The 24,119-nt window shown below is 33.5% G+C and overlaps 1 protein-coding gene across 15 annotated transcripts in view; it reads right to left on the reverse strand.

Annotated features, from left to right (window-relative positions):
- TMEM232 (transmembrane protein 232) overlaps nucleotides 1-24,119 on the reverse strand; it is a 210,865-nt gene that overhangs the window by 50,258 nt on the left and 136,488 nt on the right. Inside the window, exon 15 of one of the 15 annotated variants that reach the window (XM_042991140.1) lies at nucleotides 19,701-19,761. The exons of the other annotated variants lie outside the window; for them this stretch is intronic. Coding sequence (XP_042847074.1) covers nucleotides 19,728-19,761 — 34 coding nt within the window. The 3' untranslated portion in view covers nucleotides 19,701-19,727. Of the gene's footprint in view, nucleotides 1-19,700; nucleotides 19,762-24,119 lie in introns of those variants that run through there. 15 annotated transcript variants of the gene reach the window in all.

Raw genomic sequence — 24,119 nt, forward strand, 5'->3', positions numbered from 1 at the left:
AATTCAGCAAAGTTGCAGGATACAAAATCAATGCTGCATTCTTATACACTAATAATGAAGCAACAGAAAGACAAAGAAACTGATCCCATTCATAATTGCACCAAGAAGCATAAAATACCTAGGAATAAATCTAATCAAAGATGTAAAAGATCTGTATGCTGAAAACTATAGAAAGCTTATGAAGGAAATTGAAGAAGATATAAAGAAATGGAAAAACATCCGTGCTCATGGATTGGAAGAATAAATATTGTAGATACGCAATAAATAAATAAATATTGTAGATAGAATTGTAGAAGAATAAATATTGTAGATACCCAATAAATAAATAAATATTGTAGATACCCAAAGCTATCTACACATTCAATGCAATCCCAATCAAAATCGCATGAGCATTCTTCTCGAAACTAGAACAAGCAATCCTAAAATTCATATGGAACTACAAAAGGCCCCAAATAGCCAAAGTAATTTTGAAGAAGAAGACCAAAGCAGGAGGCATCACAATCCCAGACTTTAGCCTATACTACAAAGCTGTAATCATCAAGACAGCATGGTATTGGCACAAAAACAGACACATAGACCAATGGAATAGAATAGAAACCCCAGAACTAGACCCACAAACGTATGGCCAACTAATCTTTGACAAAGCAGGAAAGACTATCCAATGGAAAAAAGTCTCTTTAACAAATGGTGCTGGGAGAACTGGACAGCAACATGCAGAAGGTTGAAACTAGACCACTTTCTCACACCATTCACAAAAATAAACTCAAAATGGATACAGGACCTGAATGTGAGACAGGAAACCATCAAAACCCTAGAGGAGAAAGCAGGAAAAGACCTCTCTGACCTCAGCCATAGCAATTTCTTACTTGACACATCCCCAAAGGCAAGGGAATTAAAAGCAAAAATAAACTACTGGGACCTTATGAAGATAAAAAGCTTCTGTACACCAAAGGAAACAACCAACAAAACTAAAAGGCAACCAACGGAATGGGAAAAGATATTTGCAAATGACGTATCAGACAAAGGGCTAGTATCCAAAATCTATAAAGAGCTCACCAAACTCCACACCCGAAAAACAAATAACCCAGTGAAGAAATGGGCAGAAAACATGAATAGACACTTCTCTAAAGAAGACATCCGGATGGCCAACAGGCACATGAAAAGATGCTCAACGTCGCTCCTCATCAGGGAAATATATATCAAAACCACACTCAGATATCACCTCACGCCAGTCAGAGTGGCCAAAATGAACAAATCAGGAGACTATAGATGCTGGAGAGGATGTGGAGAAACGGGAACCCTCTTGCACTGTTGGCAGGAATGCAAATTGGTGCAGCCACTCTGGAAAACAGTATGGAGGTTCCTCAGAAAACTAAAAATAGACCTACCCTATGACCCAGCAGTAGCACTGCTAGGAATTTACCCAAGGGATACAGGAGTACTGATGCATAGGGGCACTTGTACCCAATGTTTATAGCAGCACTCTCAATAATAGCCAAATTATGGAAAGAGCCTAAATGCCCATCAACTGATGAATGGATAAAGAAATTGTGCTTTATATACATAATGGAGTACTATGTGGCAATGAGAAAGAATGAAATATGGCCCTTTGTAGCAACGTGGATGGAACTGGAGAGTGTGATGCTAAGTGAAATAAGCCATACAGAGAAAGACAGATACCATATGTTTTTACTCTTCTGTGGATCCTGAGAAACTTAACAGAAACCCATGGGGGAGGGGAAGGAAAAAAAAAGAGGTTAGAGTGGGAGAGAGCCAAAGCATAAGAGACTCTTTAAAACTGAGAACAAAGTGAGGGTTGATGGGGGGTGGGAGGGAGGGGAGGGTGGGTGATGGGTATTGAGGAGGGCATCTTTTGGGATGAGCACTGGGTGTTGTATGGAAACCAATTTGACAATAAACTTCATATATTGAAAAAAAATTATCTATCAGGGGCACCTGGGTGGCTCAGTCTGTTAAGCGTCCTACTCTTGGTTTCAGCTCAGGTCATGATCTCACTGTTCGCGAGTCTGAGCCCCCATATCACAGGCTCTGTGCTGACAGTGCAGAGTCTGTTTGGGATTATCTCTCTCTCCCTCTCTCTGCCCCACCCCCACGCTCTCTCTCACTCTCTCAAATAAAAAACTTTAAAAAATTATTTATGTAATTTGTAACAATAGATGAAGAAAACCAAATTATTCAGTTCTAAGAGTAAAGCATTTTAAAACTCTGATCAGTGAATTGAGGGGGGGACTTCTTAAACACTTAATACTAAGACTTTAGACAAATCTCTTTTTGACTCAGAGAAAAATGTAAAGATGCTCATTATCACCACTTCTTTTCAAGATTACAGAGACATCCTAGCCTAGATATAACTAAAGAAAAAAATAAGCATATACCTAATATTGTTATTTGCATGTGATGTATACATAGAAATACAAGTGAATCCACAAACTAGATAGTAACATATAGAGTGATCAATAGTTTTATGCTGTATCAATAAATTTTTCAAGAAATTTATGTAATTACAGATCTAAATAAAATGGAGATCGCGAACATTCTCAGTTGATCTATAAACCCATTACAATGAAAATAAAATTTTAACAAGGCTACTTATAGTATTGGACAAATTCAACCTAAAATCTATAAAAAGTAAAGGATCAAGAATGGATACAACCATGTTATTGATACATAAAAAACTAGAAAAGAAGATTTGCCCTGTCACACTGAAGGCTCATTTTAAAGCTATAATCATTAAAGCAGTGAGAAATTGGAACAGAAACAGAAAAACAACAGACCAAATAGAGAAACAGATTATATGTGTATGGTATATGACATAACATTACAAATCTGTTGCAAAGAATAGACTATTCACTAAAATAACATCAGGACAATTTGTGTTCCAAGAGGGAAAATGATAATAATAGATCCCTACCTTTTACTATGCACAAAAATAAAGTATTCCAGATGGGTTAAAGAACACACCAAGAAAAACAAAATGTTAGAGGTTTCTCAAGAAAATAAGGGAAAATAGTTTTAGGGTATCAAGATAGGGAAGAATTTTTTAATAAGATACAAAAATGCAGAATACTTAAAGGAAATTGTAAATTCAATACACTAAACAATTTTCATACATCAAAACACATTTAAAGAAAATGAAAACAAAGTATCTATTTTGGGAAAAATCTGGGCAACACTTAAATTTAAAAATCAAATTAATGAGAAAAATTCAAACAACAGTAGGAAAAAAATAGCACAGGGTATGGTCAGGTATTTCAAAACAGCCAACCTTATTAAGAGATGTACAACTGTAGGAGAAGAGAATGCAAATCAAAGGAACAATGGGACACCATTTCACATACTGATAAAGAAACTTAAATCTCTTTAAGTTTTGGCAAAATTTTGGATTATCAGGAATTCTTACTCTTAGCTCTATAAATTATATAATCATTCGGAGAACAATTTGGCAATAGCCAGCAAAGTTTAATATGCACACATGTGTGACTCAACAATTCCTTTTCTGGGTATGAATCTCTTGGAAGCTCTTTTCCATGTTCCCAAGGAAACATGAGCTAGAATATTCATTCTAACACTATAAATGAAAAATTTAAAAAGTTGGAATTACCTAATTATCCATTTGTAGCAGAGAGATGATCTGAGGTTTAATATTACATTTGTATAGTAGACAGCAGTGAATTAGATACAACCATCAGCATAGGTAGTTTTAAAATACATAACGTTGTGGGGAAAAAATTGCCACATCAGTGAACTTCAGAACCACAATTCTAAGTAAAAAGGCATGCAAACGAAAGACATTAGAAAAATTTTAGTAAAAATTTAAAACACTGAAAACAATTGCTTACTGATATATCTAGAATATGTACCTGGACACAAATGACACCCTGAAATCTTAGAATAGTGATTACTTCCAAAAAGAGAGTGAAGATACATGGAAAGAGGTGTGAAAATGTATTGGCAACTATAGTTGGTTTATCAAAAAATAGACAAAGAGAGAAAAAGAATATGAGCAAAGCGAAGGAAATGTGGAAAGAGCTCATGTCTCTTAAAACATACCCATGTATGTTCCATTATTTTTGTTATTTGGTTCATGTTTGATAATTGTTTTATTTTCAATTGTATCTAAACATAAGACTCAAGTATAAAATATAAACCATATGAAGGTAAAAAGGCCATTCAAATTCTGATACTAAAGACAGAAAAACATACAAGATAATACTGACTCATTTGACTATAGAAAAATTGAAAATTAGACAAAATGTTTGTATGGTTAAAACAAAAGAAAAGAAATTTAAACATAAGTGATTATTGGGAGCATGTAATACCAACATATAGGAAAAAGTATTAAAATTCTTAATATATCAAAAGAGTTGTGACTCAGAAAAAAATATAGACTATTTTTTTAAGTGGGCAAAAGAAGGCAACTGTGGCCAATAAAATTAGAAAATGAAAACATTGTGGCAAATAAATTAGCAAAACATTGCACCTTCAACTCAATAATAACCAGAGTTAATAATAATAATGCAAATTATAACAATTTATAATTAACATTATGTATATTTTTCACTTTGGAAAATACCCCAAAAAGTTTATAACACGTGCATTAAAAGTTAATGATAAAACTGGAATCAAACTGCAAAAGATCACGAACAGCCAAAGCAGTCTTGAAAAAGAAAAAAAACTGGTGGTGTCACAATTCCAGACTTCAGATTATATTGCAAAGCTATAGTAATCAAAACAGTATGGTACTGGCACAAACACAGACACACAGATAAACAGAAGAGAACAGAATGCCCAGAAATAAACCCATAATTATATGGTCAGTTAATCTTTGACACAGGAGGCAAGAATATATAATGAGATAAAGTCTCTTCAACAAATGGGGTTGGGAAAACTGCACAGCAACATGTGAAAGAAAGAAACTAGACCACTTTCTTACAACATACAATAAACTCAAAATGGATTAAGGACCTAAATGTGAGACCTGAAACCATAAAAATCCTAGAAAAGAGCATAGGCAGTAATTTCTCTGACATTGGCCATAGCAACATTTTTTCAAGATAGGTCCCTGAGGCAAGGGAAACAAAAGCAAAAATAAACTATTGGCTTCTGCATGAAAATAAAAAGCTTCTGCATTTCAAAGGAAACAATCAACAAAACTAAAATGCAACCTGCTGAATGAGAAAAGGTATCTGTAAATGATATAGCCAATAATGGATTAGTATCTAAAATGTATAAAGAATTTATACAAGCCAACACCCCCAAATCAAATAATCCAATGAGAAAATGGGCAGAGGACATGAACAGACATTTCTCCAATGATGACTTTCAGATGGTCATCGACCCATGAAAAGATGCTCAACATCACTATCATCAGAGAAATGTAAATCAAAACCATAATGAGATATCACCTCATACCTGTAATAATGGCTGAAATAAAAAACACAAGAAGCAAGAAGTGTTGGCAAGGATGTGGAGAAATAGGAACTCTCATGCACTGTTAGTGGGAATACAAACTTGTACAGCCACTGTGGAAGATAGTATGGAGGTTCCTCAAAAAATTAAAAATAGAACTACCCTCTGATTCAGTCATGGCACTACTGGGTATCCAATGAATATAAAAATACTATTTCAAAGGGATACATGCATCCTTATGTTTATTACATAATTATTTACAATAGCCAAATTATGGAAGCAAACTAAGTGTCCATCAATAGATGAATAGATAAAGAAGGTGTGATATACATATACGTACACATACACAATGGAATATTATTCAATCATAAAAAAGAATGAAGTCTTGCTATTTGCAACAACATGGATGGATCTAGAGAGTATAATGCTAAGTGAAACAAGACAGAGAAAGATGAATACCATAAGACTTCAGTCATATTTGGAATTTATAAACTGGTAAAGACTTTTTAATGGTGGTTTGGAAGTACTTAACAACACCCATTAAAATATATGTACCTTCTGATTCTACCCATTCATGCTTATACACTTAATCTAAGTAATAAAGATGGATATTCACTGATTATTCATTGTAAGGGTACTAACTTCAACAAACACTAGTTTAAACATGAATAAATTTAAAATAATATAAACGTCTGACAACAGGGAAATTAAAAATATACGTAACTATTCAATGGATTACTTTGAAATAAAAATAGTGCTGCAAAAAATCTTACTATGATACATCAGTAAGAGAAGAACAAGTTGCAAAACTCTAAAACAGTATGCCAAATATAGTTCCATTTTGTGTATAGATTTATGATGTGTATAATTAATTGTATATGTTTTTTTTAATTTTTTTAACGTTTATTTTATTTTTGAGACAGAGTGACAGAGCATGAATGGGGGAGGGGCAGAGAGAGAGGGAGACACAGAACCGGAAGCAGGCTCCAGGCTCTGAGCCATCAGCCCAGAGCCCGACGAGGGGCTCCAACTCACAGACCGCGAGATCATGACCTGAGCTGAAGTCGGATGCTTAACCGACTGAGCCACCCAGGTGCCCCAATTGTATATGTTTAATACACATCTCATATATGGCTTATGTGTGTTCATACTGTTGAAATAGCAGAGTTGTATAGTGTACAGGCAAATACCTCTTTAATCTCTCCTAGCCTGCCCTTTTCCACCTGGTTTTTAGTTGAAGTCAGTTTTTGGTATATCTTGGATAAAATCTAGGTCAGGCCAGATGGTCACTCAGTTACTTGATCACTCAGTTACTATGCTCACTCAGCTACTTTTGTTATAATTTCATTTCAATACTTGAAACAAGTGATATGTAATGGACAAGCTTCATTTTAGATTAATATTTCTATCCTCCTCCAGTGTGGAAAAAGTGCTGTCAGCAGAGAACATGAGTGACTTCTTTTTACTCCAAAAGCTCTTCCAAGCTCACCAAACTCCACACCCGAAAAACAAATAACCCAGTGAAGAAATGGGCAGAAAACATGAATAGACACTTCTCTAAAGAAGACATCCGGATGGCCAACAGGCACATGAAAAGATGCTCAACGTCGCTCCTTATCAGGGAAATACAAATCAAAACCACACTCAGATATCACCTCACGCCAGTCAGAGTGGCCAAAATGAAGAAATCAGGAGACTATAGATGCTGGAGAGGATGTGGAGAAACAGGAACCCTCTTGCACTGTTGGCAGGAATGCAAATTGGTGCAGCCACTCTGGAAAACAGTGTGGAGGCTCCTCAGAAAACTAAAAATGGACCTACCCTATGACCCAGCAATAGCACCGCTAGGAATCTACCCAAGGGATACAGGAGTACTGATGCATAGGGGCACTTGTACCCCAATGTTTATAGCAGCACTCTCAACAATAGCCAAATTATGGAAAGAGCCTAAATGTCCATCAACTGATGAATGGATAAAGAAATTGTGGTTTATATACACAATGAAATACTACGTGGCAATGAGAAAGAATGAAATATGGCCTTTTGTAGCAACATGGATGGAACTGGAGAGTGTGATGCTAAGTGAAATAAGCCATACAGAGAAAGACAGATACCATATGGTTTCACTCTTATGTGGATCCTGAGAAACTTAACAGGAACCCATGGGGGAGGGGAAGGAAAAAAAAAGAGGTTAGAGTGGGAGAGAGCCAAAGCATAAGAGACTCTTTAAAACTGAGAACAAACTGAGGGTTGATGGGGGGTGAGAGGGAGGGGGGTGGGTGATGGGTATTAAGGAGGGCACCTTTTGGGATGAGCACTGGGTGTTGTATGGAAACCAACTGGACAATAAATTTCATATATTGAAAAAAAAAAAAAAAAAAAAAAAAAAGCTCTTCCACCTGCTAGCCCTGACTTCTGATCTTGCCAGGGCACCAAGAGAAGGAAGTTGGTGAAGTAGGGAGATGTTTAGAGCAGAAATGGTTTCCACTGCCTAGCACTATCATGATATGGCATTACCATTCTCTGGGCCTGACACATGCCTTATGTATGCTTCCTGGGGATTCCTTAGCAGGAATGTGACCTACGCCTTTTCAATCCAGCCACTCACTGCTCCCCTCAGCTACTGATGTCCTACAGTCCCTCCATTCTGTTTGCTACCAATGTTTCTCACTCCCAGTGAGCCCATATCTTTACCATGAAAAACACCCATGTATTCTTTTGGCTTGACACAGAGTGCTGAGTATTTCAAAAGAGCCATTTCTCTAGGACACCAAGCTCACAGGCCAGATTTCTACACATGGCATCTTCCTTGGCTAGAGGTGAAGAAGACTCTCTCCTGAGAAGGCAGACACAGAACACAACCTTCTCCAAAAGAATTATCTCCCTTGGACTCTTCAGAAAGGAACACTTTTATATGATGCACCCTTAGTAACAATGGTTGGCAGCTAATCGTAATCAAACCGGTTCTTCAGCTATTCCTCAAGAAGTCCTGTATAGGTAACCAAGCAGTTCACTTTAGCATGTGGGTACTTGCTGTCATTGTGCATCCTTTTGGTGCCTTGATCCATCTGAGACAGAAATAAACTCATTTCCACATTTATATGGGTTTAATATATACATGTCTTTAAGGATACATAGACATTAGGATGTTTATTTAACACATGTTATCAGTAGTTATCACTAGGAACTAGAATTGTAATGACTGTTGCTTTCTTTTCTTGTGTCTTTTTATTTACCTCGATTTTCTCCTTTTCCCACAACACACATATATTACTTAACCATTTTTTTAAATTTATTTTTGGGGAGAGTGGGGAGGGGCAGAGAGAAGGAGACAGAGGATCTGAAGCGGGCTTTAAGCTGACAGGCTGACAGCAGCGACCCCAATGAGGGACTTGACTCACTAACCACGAGATCATGCCCTGAGCTGAAGTCAGATAGATGCTCAACCAACTGAGCCACGTAGGTGCCCCTATTTAAATATTTTTTTTAATTTTCTTGTTAAGCTTAAAATATAGGTATTTTCTGGTGATGGGAAAAAAATCTCTGAAGATTGAATACAAATTTGTGCTCAAAGAACAATGGTGCAGAAAATGAATAATGTAAACACATTTCCTAGCTTGCCCCCAAACTACCTTGTATTTCCAGTCTGGTTGAAAATGAATATGTCAAACATTCATAGCTCTGCCTTTGCCTCTGAAACTCAGACTGGCAACTAGATGGATGTTTAATAAGGAAGTATGCACAAAACCCCACCTGGATTTCAAGACAGTATAATTTTATTTCCTTTCTATTTTCTGCTCAATGTTTTTGGCTGGTAGCCATGTAATAAAATCTTTCTTAAATCTGTTTGGTGGTCATATTTTAGGAGCTAGTCTTAAGAGCTACTAAAGGATGATATTCCTAAGGTATCTTCTGTCCTAATTGAGAGTTTTTCTCATCAGCAATAAGCTCAGGTATAAAATATCTAAATTACAGCTCTAAATTAATAAGTGACTTACAGATTATTTCATCCTTACATCCATCTATCCATCCATCCAATTATCCATTTATTTCCCTAATATTTATAGAGTGAGGCCCTGTGCTAGGTATGAAGTGAATGCATTACATACTTACATAAATCATTGTCTTTTATCTCAAAGAACTTATTCCTTGTAGGAAAAATAAGACATAGAAGGAATTCAACACACAGAGAAATACTTTATCAATGTAAGAGTATAGCATAATGATATACTTGGGGTTGTGGTCAAAAGTTTAGAAGAATAAAAGTGACAAATAGTCCTTTCAACAAAGAATCTTTTTTTTCATGTTTTTTGAAGATCATATATTGTTATGGCTTTATTGCTAACTTTCTAGCTGGTGTTGGCAACCTATTTTCACTCAATCTCTCAGGTTTTTTTAATGGAAAATATTAAAATTCAAAGGAAATCTTATTAGTATGTATTAAAAGCTGAACTGTGTCTCCCAAATTCACATGTTGAAGTCCGAACCCCTGGTACCTCAGAATTGACTATAGTTGAAGGTCAGGCCTTTAAAAGGATAATTAAGGTTAAACGAGGTAATATAGGTAAGCCCTAATCTGATCTCACTAGTATCTTTATGAAAAGAGGAAATTGAAATTTATGAAAAGACATGAGGAATATCCATGCACAGAGAGGTCCCAAAGAAAAAGCAGGTCCCAAAGAGAAGGCAGCCACTTACAAGCCAAAAACAGAGATTTCAGGAGAAACCTTACCTTGCTCTTAGACTTTTAGCCTCTGGAAATGCCCCTGTCTGTGGTATTTTGTTATGGAAGCCATAGCAGACTAATACAATATGTGATCATAAAAAAAGAGTCATAAAAAAATTAGCATAAAAATTTATTTTTCCCAGGTTGTAATGAAAACCTAATGACAAGAGTATGAAAGATGTAATGAAAGACTATCTCAACTCTACCAGCATTTTCCAGATATCATTCTTACTGCACTTGTGGCCATTCTCACTTTTTTTCCTGAATGGCCTGAAGGATATATGTGCTTAATGATTTGCATTTTTATAAAAAATACAGCTTTTCATTTACCTTAATTTTGTATTTTGAAGACTGAGCTTTTAACTTTCAGATTTTTGGCCTTGTAGCAACAAGAGATGAAGGATGCTAACATAGATAGCCTTAGAAAAACAAAATTCACATTTTTAGACAATCAACAAATAGGACAAAAAGGTATGGGAAATCAGACCTGCCTTTGTACTATTTGGGCTCCACTTAAAAAATTGCAAAAGGTTCTTAAAGCAAACCTTAGACCTGTTTCAGATGTTAAAGAATAAGTATTTACAAATGAAACATAATACTCTAAACACATTCAATGGAATACATCCAACTATTTTGGCATTAAGGTATTTCTACAATACTTTTACAATTTCTTTTCTACAAAGCAAGAAATTTTCCATTTTCCACTAAAAATAATGGTAGGCTTGGCTTAGATGTTTGAGCTTCCATAAGAAGTCAAAGCTATCTTGCACAATGGGTCTTTGTATTATTTTTTTTATTTTTTCATATTTTTTTACATTATATTATAGTAATATTTAGAAATATGGAATGATGCTATAGTCTAATGATATCAACTGTTACTTAGCAATCACTCAAAATAACAAAACTAGTTTTGTAAATGCCTTAGTAAAGCACTCTGAGAAGGAGTTCAACTTGGTGTAATTGTGGGGGTTTTTTTGCTCAAATAATTGTATTTAATTATTATGCTTTGCCTGTCAGCAAGTTGAAATGTGGAACTATAATATTAACAGGACTATTACATAAACTTTTTTGAGTATGTCAATCATACTGTCCCTCAACTGTTCTACTAACTATTACTTTTTTAAGAAGAACCAAGCTCCAGCTAGTCAGAAACCTCTACTTCCCCTCAACTTGAAAGTTAAATTTCCTAAAACATCTGTATTTTCTTTAATAAATTGCCTACAAGAATACAACAATTTCATAATGATGATAAACCACTGTCAATTTACTACATCAACATACATCAAATCAATTGATTAAATCTACACACTCATCTTGTATAATAGAAATACAATCACTGCAATAAAACACTGTCATGGGATTAATGTCTTCTACTCTGAAAATGTAAGTCTTGCCTTTGGCTTGGTATTTTATGAAGCAGCAGGAGACCATTATCCTGTAACAACATTTTATTTCATTGACATCTCAAATATTCTTAATATCCTTTATATTTATGTTCAGTTTAGAATGAGAGGGTTGGAATAGGTGTTATTATAGTGGAAAGGCATTCATTATTACATTCTGAATAGCATTACCATGTGACATGTCTCAGCCATAAGAATCTCCTGGCAAACATCGCATCTTTTATTCTTATGTATATTCTTTAGTCACACTAAAGCTGACTATATCCCATGCTATGATTTTTTCCTGTGTCAATCATCAACATCGACCCAATTTTGCTACTATATGGTGCCCACTTTAATTTATACTATGAAAATCAATCCGATTACTAAAATGTTAATGAAATATTAAAAAGTGCAAGTTTTCTTACGTTGAGTCAAAACAAAAAGGATAAATTCAAATTCTCACTCTACTTTAAATAGATTTCTTCCTTTCATTTTGAAATCACTGCCCTCAGCACTTTTCCACACGCTGAATTCTAAGGATTTGCCTATGCATGTAAAATACAGAATTGCAATAATTATCCTTATAACTCAGACTAAGAGAAACACAACTTCATCTGAAATATCTAGGCAACTGGGGCCATTTTTTGGCTTGGGTTATCCAGAAAATGACTTCAGTTTTCTACCACATTTTGCATGTGTATATATAGAGGCAAATACAGGGTAAATTATACAAAATAAGCTTCAGAGTGTTAAATGTGACAAGGAAGATGGAATAAAAAACTATGAAAATTCACTTGTGGACATCGATGTTGAGAGTCTGTATGCACAGCAAAGGGAATTAACACAATTTTCAAGATGTTGGTATCATAAGGCAATGTTTTGAGTTTATTGAGCTTTTAGGTGCCAAAGTTGCTTTGTTTGTGTTAGACCACTGCTGCAATTGCAATTCAGCTAGCTAATGAAATGCTAAGCAGTGTTTCGTCTGTGCATTGTTATAGAAGAAGTAGAAGTATTTTGATTAAGACCAGATGGAGACATTGATTTTTTTGGCTCCTTCTTTGTGGTTTAAGAATAAGGTAGTAAAAAGCCATGGATTGGTATCCTTGGTCGAGATTTAAAGTATCAATGAATTTATGGTTAGGTTTACATGATCATGATAGAACCAGAAATTTTCTAAAAAGCTATTGGCTGGTTCCAATATACCATAGCCAGTCTGTATAATTTTGTGACTTCCTTTTTCTCCCAAAATATCCAAAAAAGAACTCATGAGTCATAGCAATTAATGTCTTTAAGGCCTGGGGAATTAATTTCACTTATATATTTGCTTATGTATGTATGTATGTATGTCCAGCTGCTCCTGTCAAAAGACATTTAGATATAACCCATAATGGAGGTAGAAAATCTCTTTTATCCATATATCCTAGATATTTTTCTCCATGTAGACCCAATTAAATTAGAGTATATATAGAAAATAGTGCATAAATATACACCTTTATGAATTATCACTAAGTTAATGCATTATATTAAACAACACCCATATCAAGAAAGCAAACATTGCTAAACTAACAGGCCTTTCATGCCCTCTTCCCAGTTGTCCCTTCCCAAATATAACTTTTATCCTACATTAAAACACTATATATTAGTTGTGATTCTTTTTAAACTTATGTGAGTGTCATTATAAAGTACACAATTTGTATCTTGATTCTTTAGCTCAACCTTATTTTGCATATAAATATAGTCCATTCATTTTCATTATGCAACATTGGATGACTATACTACAGCTTATTTGTCTGATCTACGGTCTGTGCATATTTTGGATTTTTCCGGTTGTCCACTAGTTTTTACTTTTAATAGTCTCTGTTTTGTGATAGTTTTTCATTAAATTCATTACTTTCAAAATGTTGTTGTTGTAGTCAGTATCTGCCAAAGCACTACTGAATACAATTTGCTTTCTGTGTATAGTCAAGGGCTCTACCCAAAAATATAATTCTTTTTTCAAAAAAGATTCACTTAAATTCATAACCACTTGTATGAAGCATGTATTATACATATATCAAATTCAACATAATATTTTAAATATATGATTTTTTCAACTATGAGGAAAAATATATAATTCTAATTTTTCTTCCTTTAAATATCTTCAATTAATAAACTAGGTCCTTTCATATATCACTTTAAACATTCATTCTTAAAATAGCTAGTCATCATTCCTGTATTTTTTCTTTTAGTTCTCAATGACATTTACAACTTGTTTTACCTCCTATAGAAATAAAAATTGGAAGTTAAAGTTAAGTAAGCAGTCTACTTCAGTGTTCCTTGAATAAATAGCAATGGAAGAAAAGGAAAACCTTTATATTCTACATGAAAGAAATCATCTCCAGAGATTAAGAAATGAATTACCATTTCCTTTTTTATACTCAGCTCTTACTAGAATAGTTTAACAGTATATTTTCATCATTCTTTATTTATACCCAAATGCAAGCCTCTGAGCAACTCACCCTACCAGGATGAATGAGAATTTAGAGATATTTATCCGAAGAAGTTAGAGATAATAAAAAAGATGAACAGTTAGAAAGTTCAGATTAAGCTACATACCTAAGTAGAAGATATGAGTTTTTTGTTGTTGTTCACCTGTTTTCTAAGAGAATACAGGGGAAATGATTCTTCTGGATGCCTATTTTTCCCCAAACCTGTAATACTTTAATTACCATGGGAGTTGTTCCTCACTCATTTCCTTTGATATTGATGGAGACTCTACTTGAACTGGTTCTCTGGAGCATGATTCAAGATAAAAAGAAAATGGCAGAGAGCCTTAAAAAGAGCTCCTATTCTATATAAGAAAGAGATGTGGAGAGTAAGGGTAAAGAAGGTCAAGTCTCCATCATCATCTAAAAATGTGTCTATTGAAATAAAGTATTCCATTTCTTATGGTTTTGGTAAAATAAAATAAATCTCGACCTATTTCACAATAGCATATAAACTAGTATTTGTGTTGTCTTTAGTATCAAAGATTGGTCACTATTAGCAAGTGAATGAATGGCTTATTTTGAATCCACATGTCTGCTTCTCTGATTTATGTTTTATACTTTAAATTAGAAGATTACTATATATCATTTTTTCTTATGTAAACAATATGCATTTGATATTTGTATTTTAGTTACCAATAAATAATTCAAAAGTATTTGATAAAGATATCTGTTCTAATTTGGCACATGAGAATCAAATAAAGTGATGTTAATACTGAATCTTAGACCTTTATTTATACGCAATCTTCCTTCATGTAACTTCAATGATAGCTTTAATGTATAATGTTATCTGTTTCTAAAAATTCATTAGAACTCTCTAATTTCACTTATAATGTAACCTTTTCAATTTTATTTATTTATTTTGAGAAAGAGAGAGTGTGTGAGCAGGGGAGAGGCAGAGAGAGAGGGAGAAAGAGAATCCAAGCAGGTTCCATGCTGTCAGCACAGAGCCTGATGCAGGGCTTGAACTCATGCACTGTGAAATCATGACCTGAGCTAAAACCAAAAGTTGGACACCTAACAGAGTCACCCAGGTGCCCTACATTTTTCCATTTTAAATTACATTATTTTATATATGGATGATGATATTACTTTTCAGACTATTATTTCATTGAAAAAGCAAGTATGATATAGGGAAAATCAACACAAGTCAAGAAACTAATTTCCATTCTTAGACCTACTGCTTAAAGAGCTGAATATCTTTAGACAAAAACTTGCCATTGGGATGTAGATTTTATATTTAAAATAAAGTGACCACTGGATCATAGTAATAGACTTGGAACACTCTCCTCCCCAGTTTTGTCTTGCCAAATCCCTGAAAATGTATAACACCCCCCCAACACACACACACACACACACACACACACACACACACACACCAAATAAGTAGTATCAGAGGTGAAAAACAAGGATGGGGCACATTTTGACCAATCTCTGAACCACAGAAAGTAAATGTTATTACACTGAAGTAGAAAACCACAGCTCCAAATTATAGCAGCATACTTTTATCAGAAGATGGAAATAGCACTTGTAGTTGGTGTATATGAAGAGTGGATTTTAAAGCAATCATCTGTGGGATCCCTTGGTCTTTTACATCCAAGTGTGTGACAATAGTAGCACAAAAGGGGAGGAAAGGATGAAGTTATAGAGAGACAAAGTTTTTATACTGTTGAAGTTGGTAGCAATGTGAACTAAATTTTCATAAGTTATGATATTAATTATAATCCCCAGGCAACCACAAAGAAAACAAACTTAATTAAATAGTAAAAGAAATGAAAAGGGAATTAAAACAATTCACTAGAAAAATATTTAATGAAAAGAAGACAGGGATAAAGAAAACAGATGACAAAGAAAAAATTGAAAAATGACAGATTTAAGTCTTCCCTTATCAGCAATTATATTAGATACAAAAAGATTAACCATTCCAATTAAAGTCAGAGATTGGGATAACATTTTTTAAAATTTTGATCTGTTGTCAATAACACACTTTAGATTGAAAGACAAATATATATTTAAAGTGAAAGTACATACGACACAAACAGTAATCAAAATATCCTAATATGAAATAGATTTTAAAACAAAAATTTTTACTAGAGGGGAGAAAAAAAGGACACTCGATAATCATAAAAATTCCAGGAGTGCGTGGCTGGTTCAGTAAGTGGAGCATATGACTTTTGAACTCAGGGTCATGAGTTCAAGCCCCACACTGGGTGTGGAGCCTACTTAAAATGAAAATAAAAAATAATCATAAAAAGGTGAACTCATCAAGAAGATATAACAGTTACAAATATGTATATATCTAAAAACAGCTTCAAAATACATGAAGAAAAAACTGATACAATTTACGGTAGTAATAGATAATTCAGCAATAATAGAGGAAAGTTCAATACCTTACTCTCTATATCAAAAAACAACTAGACAAAAGATCAATAAGGAATAGACGACTTAACTGACACTAAACCAAATAGTCATAATAACATCAAGAACAGAAAAATATGCATCTTTTCTCAAAGGACATATAATGTTCTCCAAGATAAATCATATGGTGGAACATAATACTGTAGGTCTCAAGACAGCAAAAAGGACTAAAGTCATATAAAGTATCTTCTCCACGCACAACAGAATAAACTTAGATATCAGTAAAAGGATAAAATTTGGGAAATTCATATGTATGTAAAATTAAACATCACATTTCTGAATAAGCATTTGGGCCAAGAAAAAAATAACAAAGAAAACTGGAAAATACTTTGATGTACCAAAATTTTTAAAAAGAAGGCCGGTCTCAAATCAATAACCTTCCATATTATATAAAAATGGGAAAAGTAGAGAAAAAAGTAAACATAAAGCAGCGAAATGAAGGAAGTAACATTAGAGTGGAAATAAATGAAATACGGAATAGAAAAACAATAAAGAAAATTGGCAGAACCAAAAGTTGCTTCTTTGAGTAGAAAAAAGAGTTCTAAAATCAAGATGAAAAAATAAACATTACTACTGATCTTACAGGGAAAAAAAAGTTTACAAGGGAATGCTGTGGACAATAATATGCCAACAAAACAGATAACTTGGTTGAAATTGACAAAGACCTAGAAACCACAAACTACTGAAAATGACTGAAAAAGAAATAGAAAATCTGAAAAGACTTTTAACAAATAGAGACTGAATTAATAAAAACAACAACAAAATCTCCTAAACAAAAAACCATCACAAGATGACTTTACTGGTAAATTCTACTAGGTATTTAAGGAAGAAATGACATCAATATTTCATATTTTTCCAACAAATAGAGGGAGGGGCACCTGGGTGGCTCAGTCAGTTAAGCATCCAACTTTGGCTCGGGTCATGATCTTGCAGTCCATGAGTTCAAGCCCTGCATTGGGCTCTGTGCTGTCAGCTCAGAGCCTGGAGCCTGCTTCAGATTCTGCGTCTCCCTGTCTCTCTCTGCCCCTCCCCTGCTCACACTGTGTGTGTCTCTCTCTCAAAAATAAGCAAACATTTGAAAATTTTTAAAAATAAATAGAGGGAAACACTTCCCACCTCATTCTATGAGAAAAGAAAATGACAGACCAATATTCCTCATGAATATAGACACAAAAATTCCAAGCAAAATACTAGCAAACCAAATCCAGGAAAATATAAGTAAACTGGATACGGGCATATTGAGAAAAGTAAAATATCGTGACAAATTTGGAGTTACCCCAGGAATGTTAGTATAGTTTAATATTATATAACAAATCAAAACAAAAAAGCTATCATTTCTCAATAGTGGAGAAAATAATTTGATAAAATTGAATAACTACGATAAGAAGTCATAACTATGAATTAATTAAATATTAACTCACATTCTAATGAATCATATCTACCAAAAACATGCAGAAAATATCATTATCAAATATCAAAACATTTCTATTAAATTTGTGAAGGAGACAACTAATACTGCTTCTGTTCAAAATTAATGTAGCACTCAAAAGTGCAATGACTCAAAAAAAAAAAAACAAATTAAAGCTCTAAGGATCTCAAACGAAGATTTTAAAAATCTCATTAGACACAAATTTTACAGAAAACACTCGAGAGAGATTTTACTGAGAGATTTTAGAAAATTGGCTATATACGAGATAATGATAGAAAAACATTTACTTCTTTATATGCAACTATTAGGAGACACACTTTTTCTTAAAAATTTTTCAAAACCACAATTTACTAGTTGTAAATGAAATGATATGATTTCAAGGATTTGCATCAAAATAACCAGGGGTTGGAGGGAGAGAATGGATGGTAGGATACATAAATCATGATTTGCCATAACTGGTCATTGTTGTAGCTAGAGGTTGTGTAAAAGGAGGTTAATTATACTACTCTACTTTTCTATACCTTTTAAATTTTTTGTAATGAAAGTTTGAAAAAGAGCAATCATAATGGCATAAATCTATCTATAAATAAATCCGACAAAACATGAACTAATCTTTTAGGATATCTAACAGAAGACTTAAAAATCTTTTAAAAATTATTTTAAAATCACTAATGAAATGAAAACCTTTTCTGTGCTCATAGAGTAGAAACTTAGCATCATAAAGGAGTACATTTCCCAAAACTGTTTGATAAACTCAGTGCAATTTTAGGCAAAATCCACAAAAAACTTTTTCAAAAAACATACCAATCTGATTCTGAAATTTACACAGAAGACTACAGGCCCAGCAGTAAAAATACTGCTGAAGAAGTATGAAGTGCAAGTAATAAGGTCTCACAAAATTGAGGACTTGATATGAATTTGTAGGGAATAACTAAAGTATCGTGATACTAACAGAAGGATGAATAAATTCACAATTGGAATATATCAGAAAGCCCAGATTAAGTCCATTGTAGTAATGGAAATTGATATATAACATATATAGCTGATAATGTGAACAAAACAGTTTTCAATAAATAGTGTATGACTATTAGCTATCCATTTTGGGAAAACACCCTAGATTCCTACCCTACACCATAACCACAAATTCTTTAATGACATAAATATAAGAGGCAAACTTTATAACTTTGGGAGAATATTTTTTAAGATATGAATATGGGGAAGGATTTTTTAAAATGGACAGAAATACTGAAATAAGTAATAAATTCAACCTCACTGAAATTAAGAGCTTATATTTATCATAAAATAGCATAACAAATGTGGGAAAGCAAACTACAACCAGCAAAATGAATAAACCAAAAGATAAATGGGGAAATGACAAGAATAGCTATTTCAGAAGAAGCTACTCAATAGGGAAATAAACATATAAAAATAAATTCAACCCATTATAAATCACTACAGCAAACTATTGTTTACCCACTAGATTTCCCAAAATGAAAAAGTCTGAGAGTAGCAAGTGTTGATAAGAACGTGAAGCAGTGTGAAGTCTCAAAACTGTTGGTGAGAGTATAAATCAACACTACCATCTTGGGGGGCAGAGAGGGAACCAGCATTATTTATGCTATATATATCTTTAATGCTCTATCATATATTAACATATCCTATGACCCAGAAATCCCACTCCTACGTTTATCCTAGGAAAATAGTACCATATGTACACCAGGAGTCTATATAAAAATGTTCACAGCAGCTTTGTTTGCAATAACAAAAATTTAGAAGTTGTCCTGAATGTCCATTCACAGAAGCGCTGAAAAAGATTACTGCACATTCCCACGATGAAATATATTACCTCTGTGAAAATAATGGAATTACTACAGTTACATAAAACAAGAGAGGGTCTCTGAAACATAATATAAATTGAACAAAAAGAGTAAGTAGTCCTAAATGCTACATATAGTAAGAATTTTTTATAAAACCTAAAATCAAGCTCAACTAGATAATAAGTTAGTTTGAGAAACATACATGTTATAAATATTTTCACAAAAACAAATGAAAGATACAAAATTCAAGACAGTGGCTATCTGATTTCAAGCAGGTACATGAAACTGTGAATAAAAAGCACACATTATAATTTTTTAATTAATTATTTTTTATGTTTATTTACTTTGAGAGTGAGAGAGAGAGAGCGCGTGAGCAAGAGAGCTGGGCCGGGGCAGAGAGGGAAAGAGAGAATCCCAAGCAGACTCTGCACTGTGTATGCAGAGCCCAATATAGGGCTTGATCCTAGAGAACCCTGAGTTCATGACCTGAGCTGAGGTCAAGTGTTGAACACTTAACCCACTGAGCTACCAAGGTGCCCAGAAGCACACATTATAATTTTTAATACTAAAGTTATATGGTAGGTTCATGGGTATTTATTATTTTAGTTAAACTTCATATTTAATATTGCATATATTTTTTCATATGTCAAATATTACATACAATAAATTGAAGCTTAGAAAAGTTAAGTAAAACAATATTGTACAAGTAAAAGATCTATGGTTTAAACTAGAGAAGTCTTATCCTTATGTAGTATTAACATTCTCCTACCATCTATTTCAGTGGTTACAAACTCGGATGTGTATTGGAATCACTCAAAGGATTTTTTTTAATAATGGTATCTGGATTCCACCTCTAGAGAGTTTGATTTCATTGGGCTGAGATAGGGCCTTGACATAGAATTTTAAGGATTTTCCCAGGCAGTTCTATATGTAACAAAGTATGATACATCAAATAATAATGTCACAGAGACTATCTCACTTGGTTGAAAGAACAAAATGAAAATGAACATATTGACTAAAAAAAAATTCCACTTAGTCCAAATGTCTAACTTGTATGAAGTAATGTTGGAATAAAAATATCAGGCTAAATAATAAAAGCACAAGATATGAAAATCATAATTTTCTAATACAAAAATCTACAGGCAAGAATATATATTAATATAACCATTTTAGTAATAAATGTAAAATAAAATTGAATAAGATAGTCTACGGAGCTCTAGGAAATAAATATAGATATTGCTGAGCTTTGAGAATTAATGTCATTAACTTAATGCCACATTTATAACCTGTATATTTGCTAGAATCAAAATGAAAGTGATCTGGTCTTTTTGGAAGAGAGATGACTCAGTTATTAAGTATTAGTGGAAGGGAATAAATATTTGTTAAATAAAATAAGAACAAATGCATGCTCCATTTGCTAGTTAAGAACCACGGAGCTATACGTGTATTACCAACAAAAATGTACAGAACTTAAACATTTCATGAAGAGGAGACTATCCTGTCTGCATTATTTTTAAAGTTAGATATGGTTATTTGGAATTTAATACTGTGGTTTCTTAGTAAAATTGCATTCAAAGTACAAAATTATGACAAAAGAATTCTACTTACAAATTACTATCAGAAATTTAGAGGTTCTATTTAAAACTTCTACAGTAATTTTGATAGTTCCATTCTGTAGTTCATTATAGGAAGAATTTCATTTACTACATACTAAAAATTAGGTGAGTATATTGAATTTACTTGTAGTGTATAATATTTAAGCTCTTTAACAGTTCAAAATGATAGTGAATGCAGTTGTATTTCATAAAAACAACTACTTTTTCATATCAAGCTCTGAATAAAGAAGCTGCAAATAATTTTAATGAATTGAAAATCATGAATAATGTTATTCATCTAGATTTTTGGATTAAAAAAGTATAAGTTTCATATATGCAAAGGCTTATGTTTTGACTTTGGTGGGGCATTTATAGAAATTGATTTAGGATGCCATCATGTGGTGTAATGACTATGTTCAAAAGGCAAAGGCATACAAGAGTAGAATATAGTTCTATTATAGCAATGCTACAGTTTCCTTAATAAAATTTAATTCTACTTAAGAATTTATGAGAGAGTAGGTAGTTTAGAGGAAAAAATCTGTTCTTTCACAACCAGGCTCATAAGGGGAAATAGATACTATAAAATCAAAATCTTATAAACAACAGAGTTAGGCTGATCTATAATCTTCCCCATTACCAAATTTAAGTGATTGGATGCAGCTATCAGATATTCTCAATTTCACAGGAAAGATATTTTACTTTATCTCCTTGGCTCTAATGAATCTGATTCTATGTCACTCAGCTACTCTAAGAATAAAGAACATACAGGAAGAAACAATAAATCTTTTGATACTGAATATAACATACCTTCGCCTAAATATACTGAGTGCTGTGTGTTTGGTGGAAAACCAACAAGAGGTTTGGAGTCATGAGATCTGGCTATCAACTTTCTGATTGCTCACTGGTAAATCATTTAACTTACTAGGCCTCAGTTCCTTCATTTGACAAATAAAGGGTTTGGAGTCAATGTATCTATGATCTCCAAATCAATAATGCTTCTGCAGTTTCACTTTTCCTCACACTTTAAAAAAAGCTTTATGTATCAACACCAACTATAAATTAATAAAAGAAAATTGAAAAACAATGGGAAAAATAAAGACACTGAGAACTGAAGCACAATTCAGTGTACAAGGGCAGTAAAATTAAGTCATAAAGTGTTTTCTAAGACTATAAATATTATATATTTCACAGAAGGAGAAGATGAACATGAAGACTGGAAGACTCTCAGCAGCTTTATGAGGATGTGAAACTTGAATTGGGCATAGAAAATAGGATATAGGTAGATTTGCATGGAGGAGCATTCCAAGTGAGTGCAGGAGAATAAGCAAAAGGAAGACAAGCCAACAATGGAAACAAGTAAACAATTAAAGAGACAAGGATTCTGTACACTAACTGCTATAGACTGAATGTTTGTGTTCCCTTTAAAATTCATATGTTGAAAACTAATCCCCAATGTGATGGTATTTGGAGAGGGGACCTTTGGGACATGAGTAGGTAATAAGAGATTCATGCCCTTATAAAAGAGATCCCACAGAGCAGTCTTGCCCTTTGTGCCATGTCTGAAGAACATGTCTGGCTATAAACCAGGAAACAGGCACTCCCTAGATGTCAAATCTGTCAGCACCTTGATCTTGAACTTCCCATCTTCCAGAAATATGGAAAAGAAATGTTTGTTGTTTAAGCCACCAAGTCTATGGTAGTCTGTTACAGCAGCTCAGGTGGAATATGACACTAATCAAATATATTTGATCTAATCTGAAGGGTATTTTTTTCACATAGAAATCCCCATTTTCAGCTTCTCTTAGAAGTGGGATATCTGGCAACATTGGCCCATAGATCCCTATATGCCAAAAGCTGGTGAGGTTGAAATTTTACATTATGCATGTTTTTACCAATCTGCCTCATTTTCCAGAACTCTCTATTATTTCCCCATGCTAGCTAGCTTTACACATTTATTTATTTGCTAGGCCTACAGGCACTAATTTGTTGAGTATGCAACCCCTGGATATAAAGTCGCATAAACCAAGGTAAAGAGAATGAGAAGACAGTTAGAAAAAACAGTGGGTACTTTCAGTGTCTGATAACAATTTAAATGCATCTATTTTATAAAACCTAAGTTAAAGACTCTCTAAGTATCATAAATTACAGAGTATATATAAAATAAGGTATCACCAAATTTAAAGCTTTTAGATTCCCTCATCTAATAAAATGAATTTCATATTAAAGCAAGAAGAAAACAATAATGTCTGTTTTTGTCAATAAACCATGTCCCTATAATCATATCACTTGATTCAACATAAGAATGAAGAAGCCAATGACAGAAGTGACTGTAAAAAATTAATAGGCTGATAATCTCACTGTACAGAGTTTATACATATCTAGATCATATGACTTGCTAAACCCTGTATGGTTCAGAATCTTCCTCAGCTGTTTTCATAAGGGAGCTTTGAAATTTTTTAAAAAATCATTTTTCCAATTCCAGTTCTTGGCATAACAAAGAAGTTTACTTTGAATTAACCTCTCAGAAATGACGATCATTAACTCTGGGTAAGATATAAAAACCAACTATTTAAAGGCATTGGAGAGCAACCAAAAGTAGGCAAACAGAAGGGAGCTGAACTCTTGAAAGTAAGAGAATACAACTGGGTGATATCAACATTTATGTAACTTCTCTTGAGGGCACACTGCAGCCTTTCCAAATTCAGAATAGCTAATACTCAAGGAAAATCTTCAGATGTATTGCTTTAGGTGTCAGAGGATGGAGGTTGAGGCTGCTATAGTGGCTAGAAATTAA

Source organism: Panthera tigris, chromosome A1 (genome assembly GCF_018350195.1).
Source record: "Panthera tigris isolate Pti1 chromosome A1, P.tigris_Pti1_mat1.1, whole genome shotgun sequence".
Lineage (NCBI taxonomy): Eukaryota > Metazoa > Chordata > Mammalia > Carnivora > Felidae > Panthera > Panthera tigris.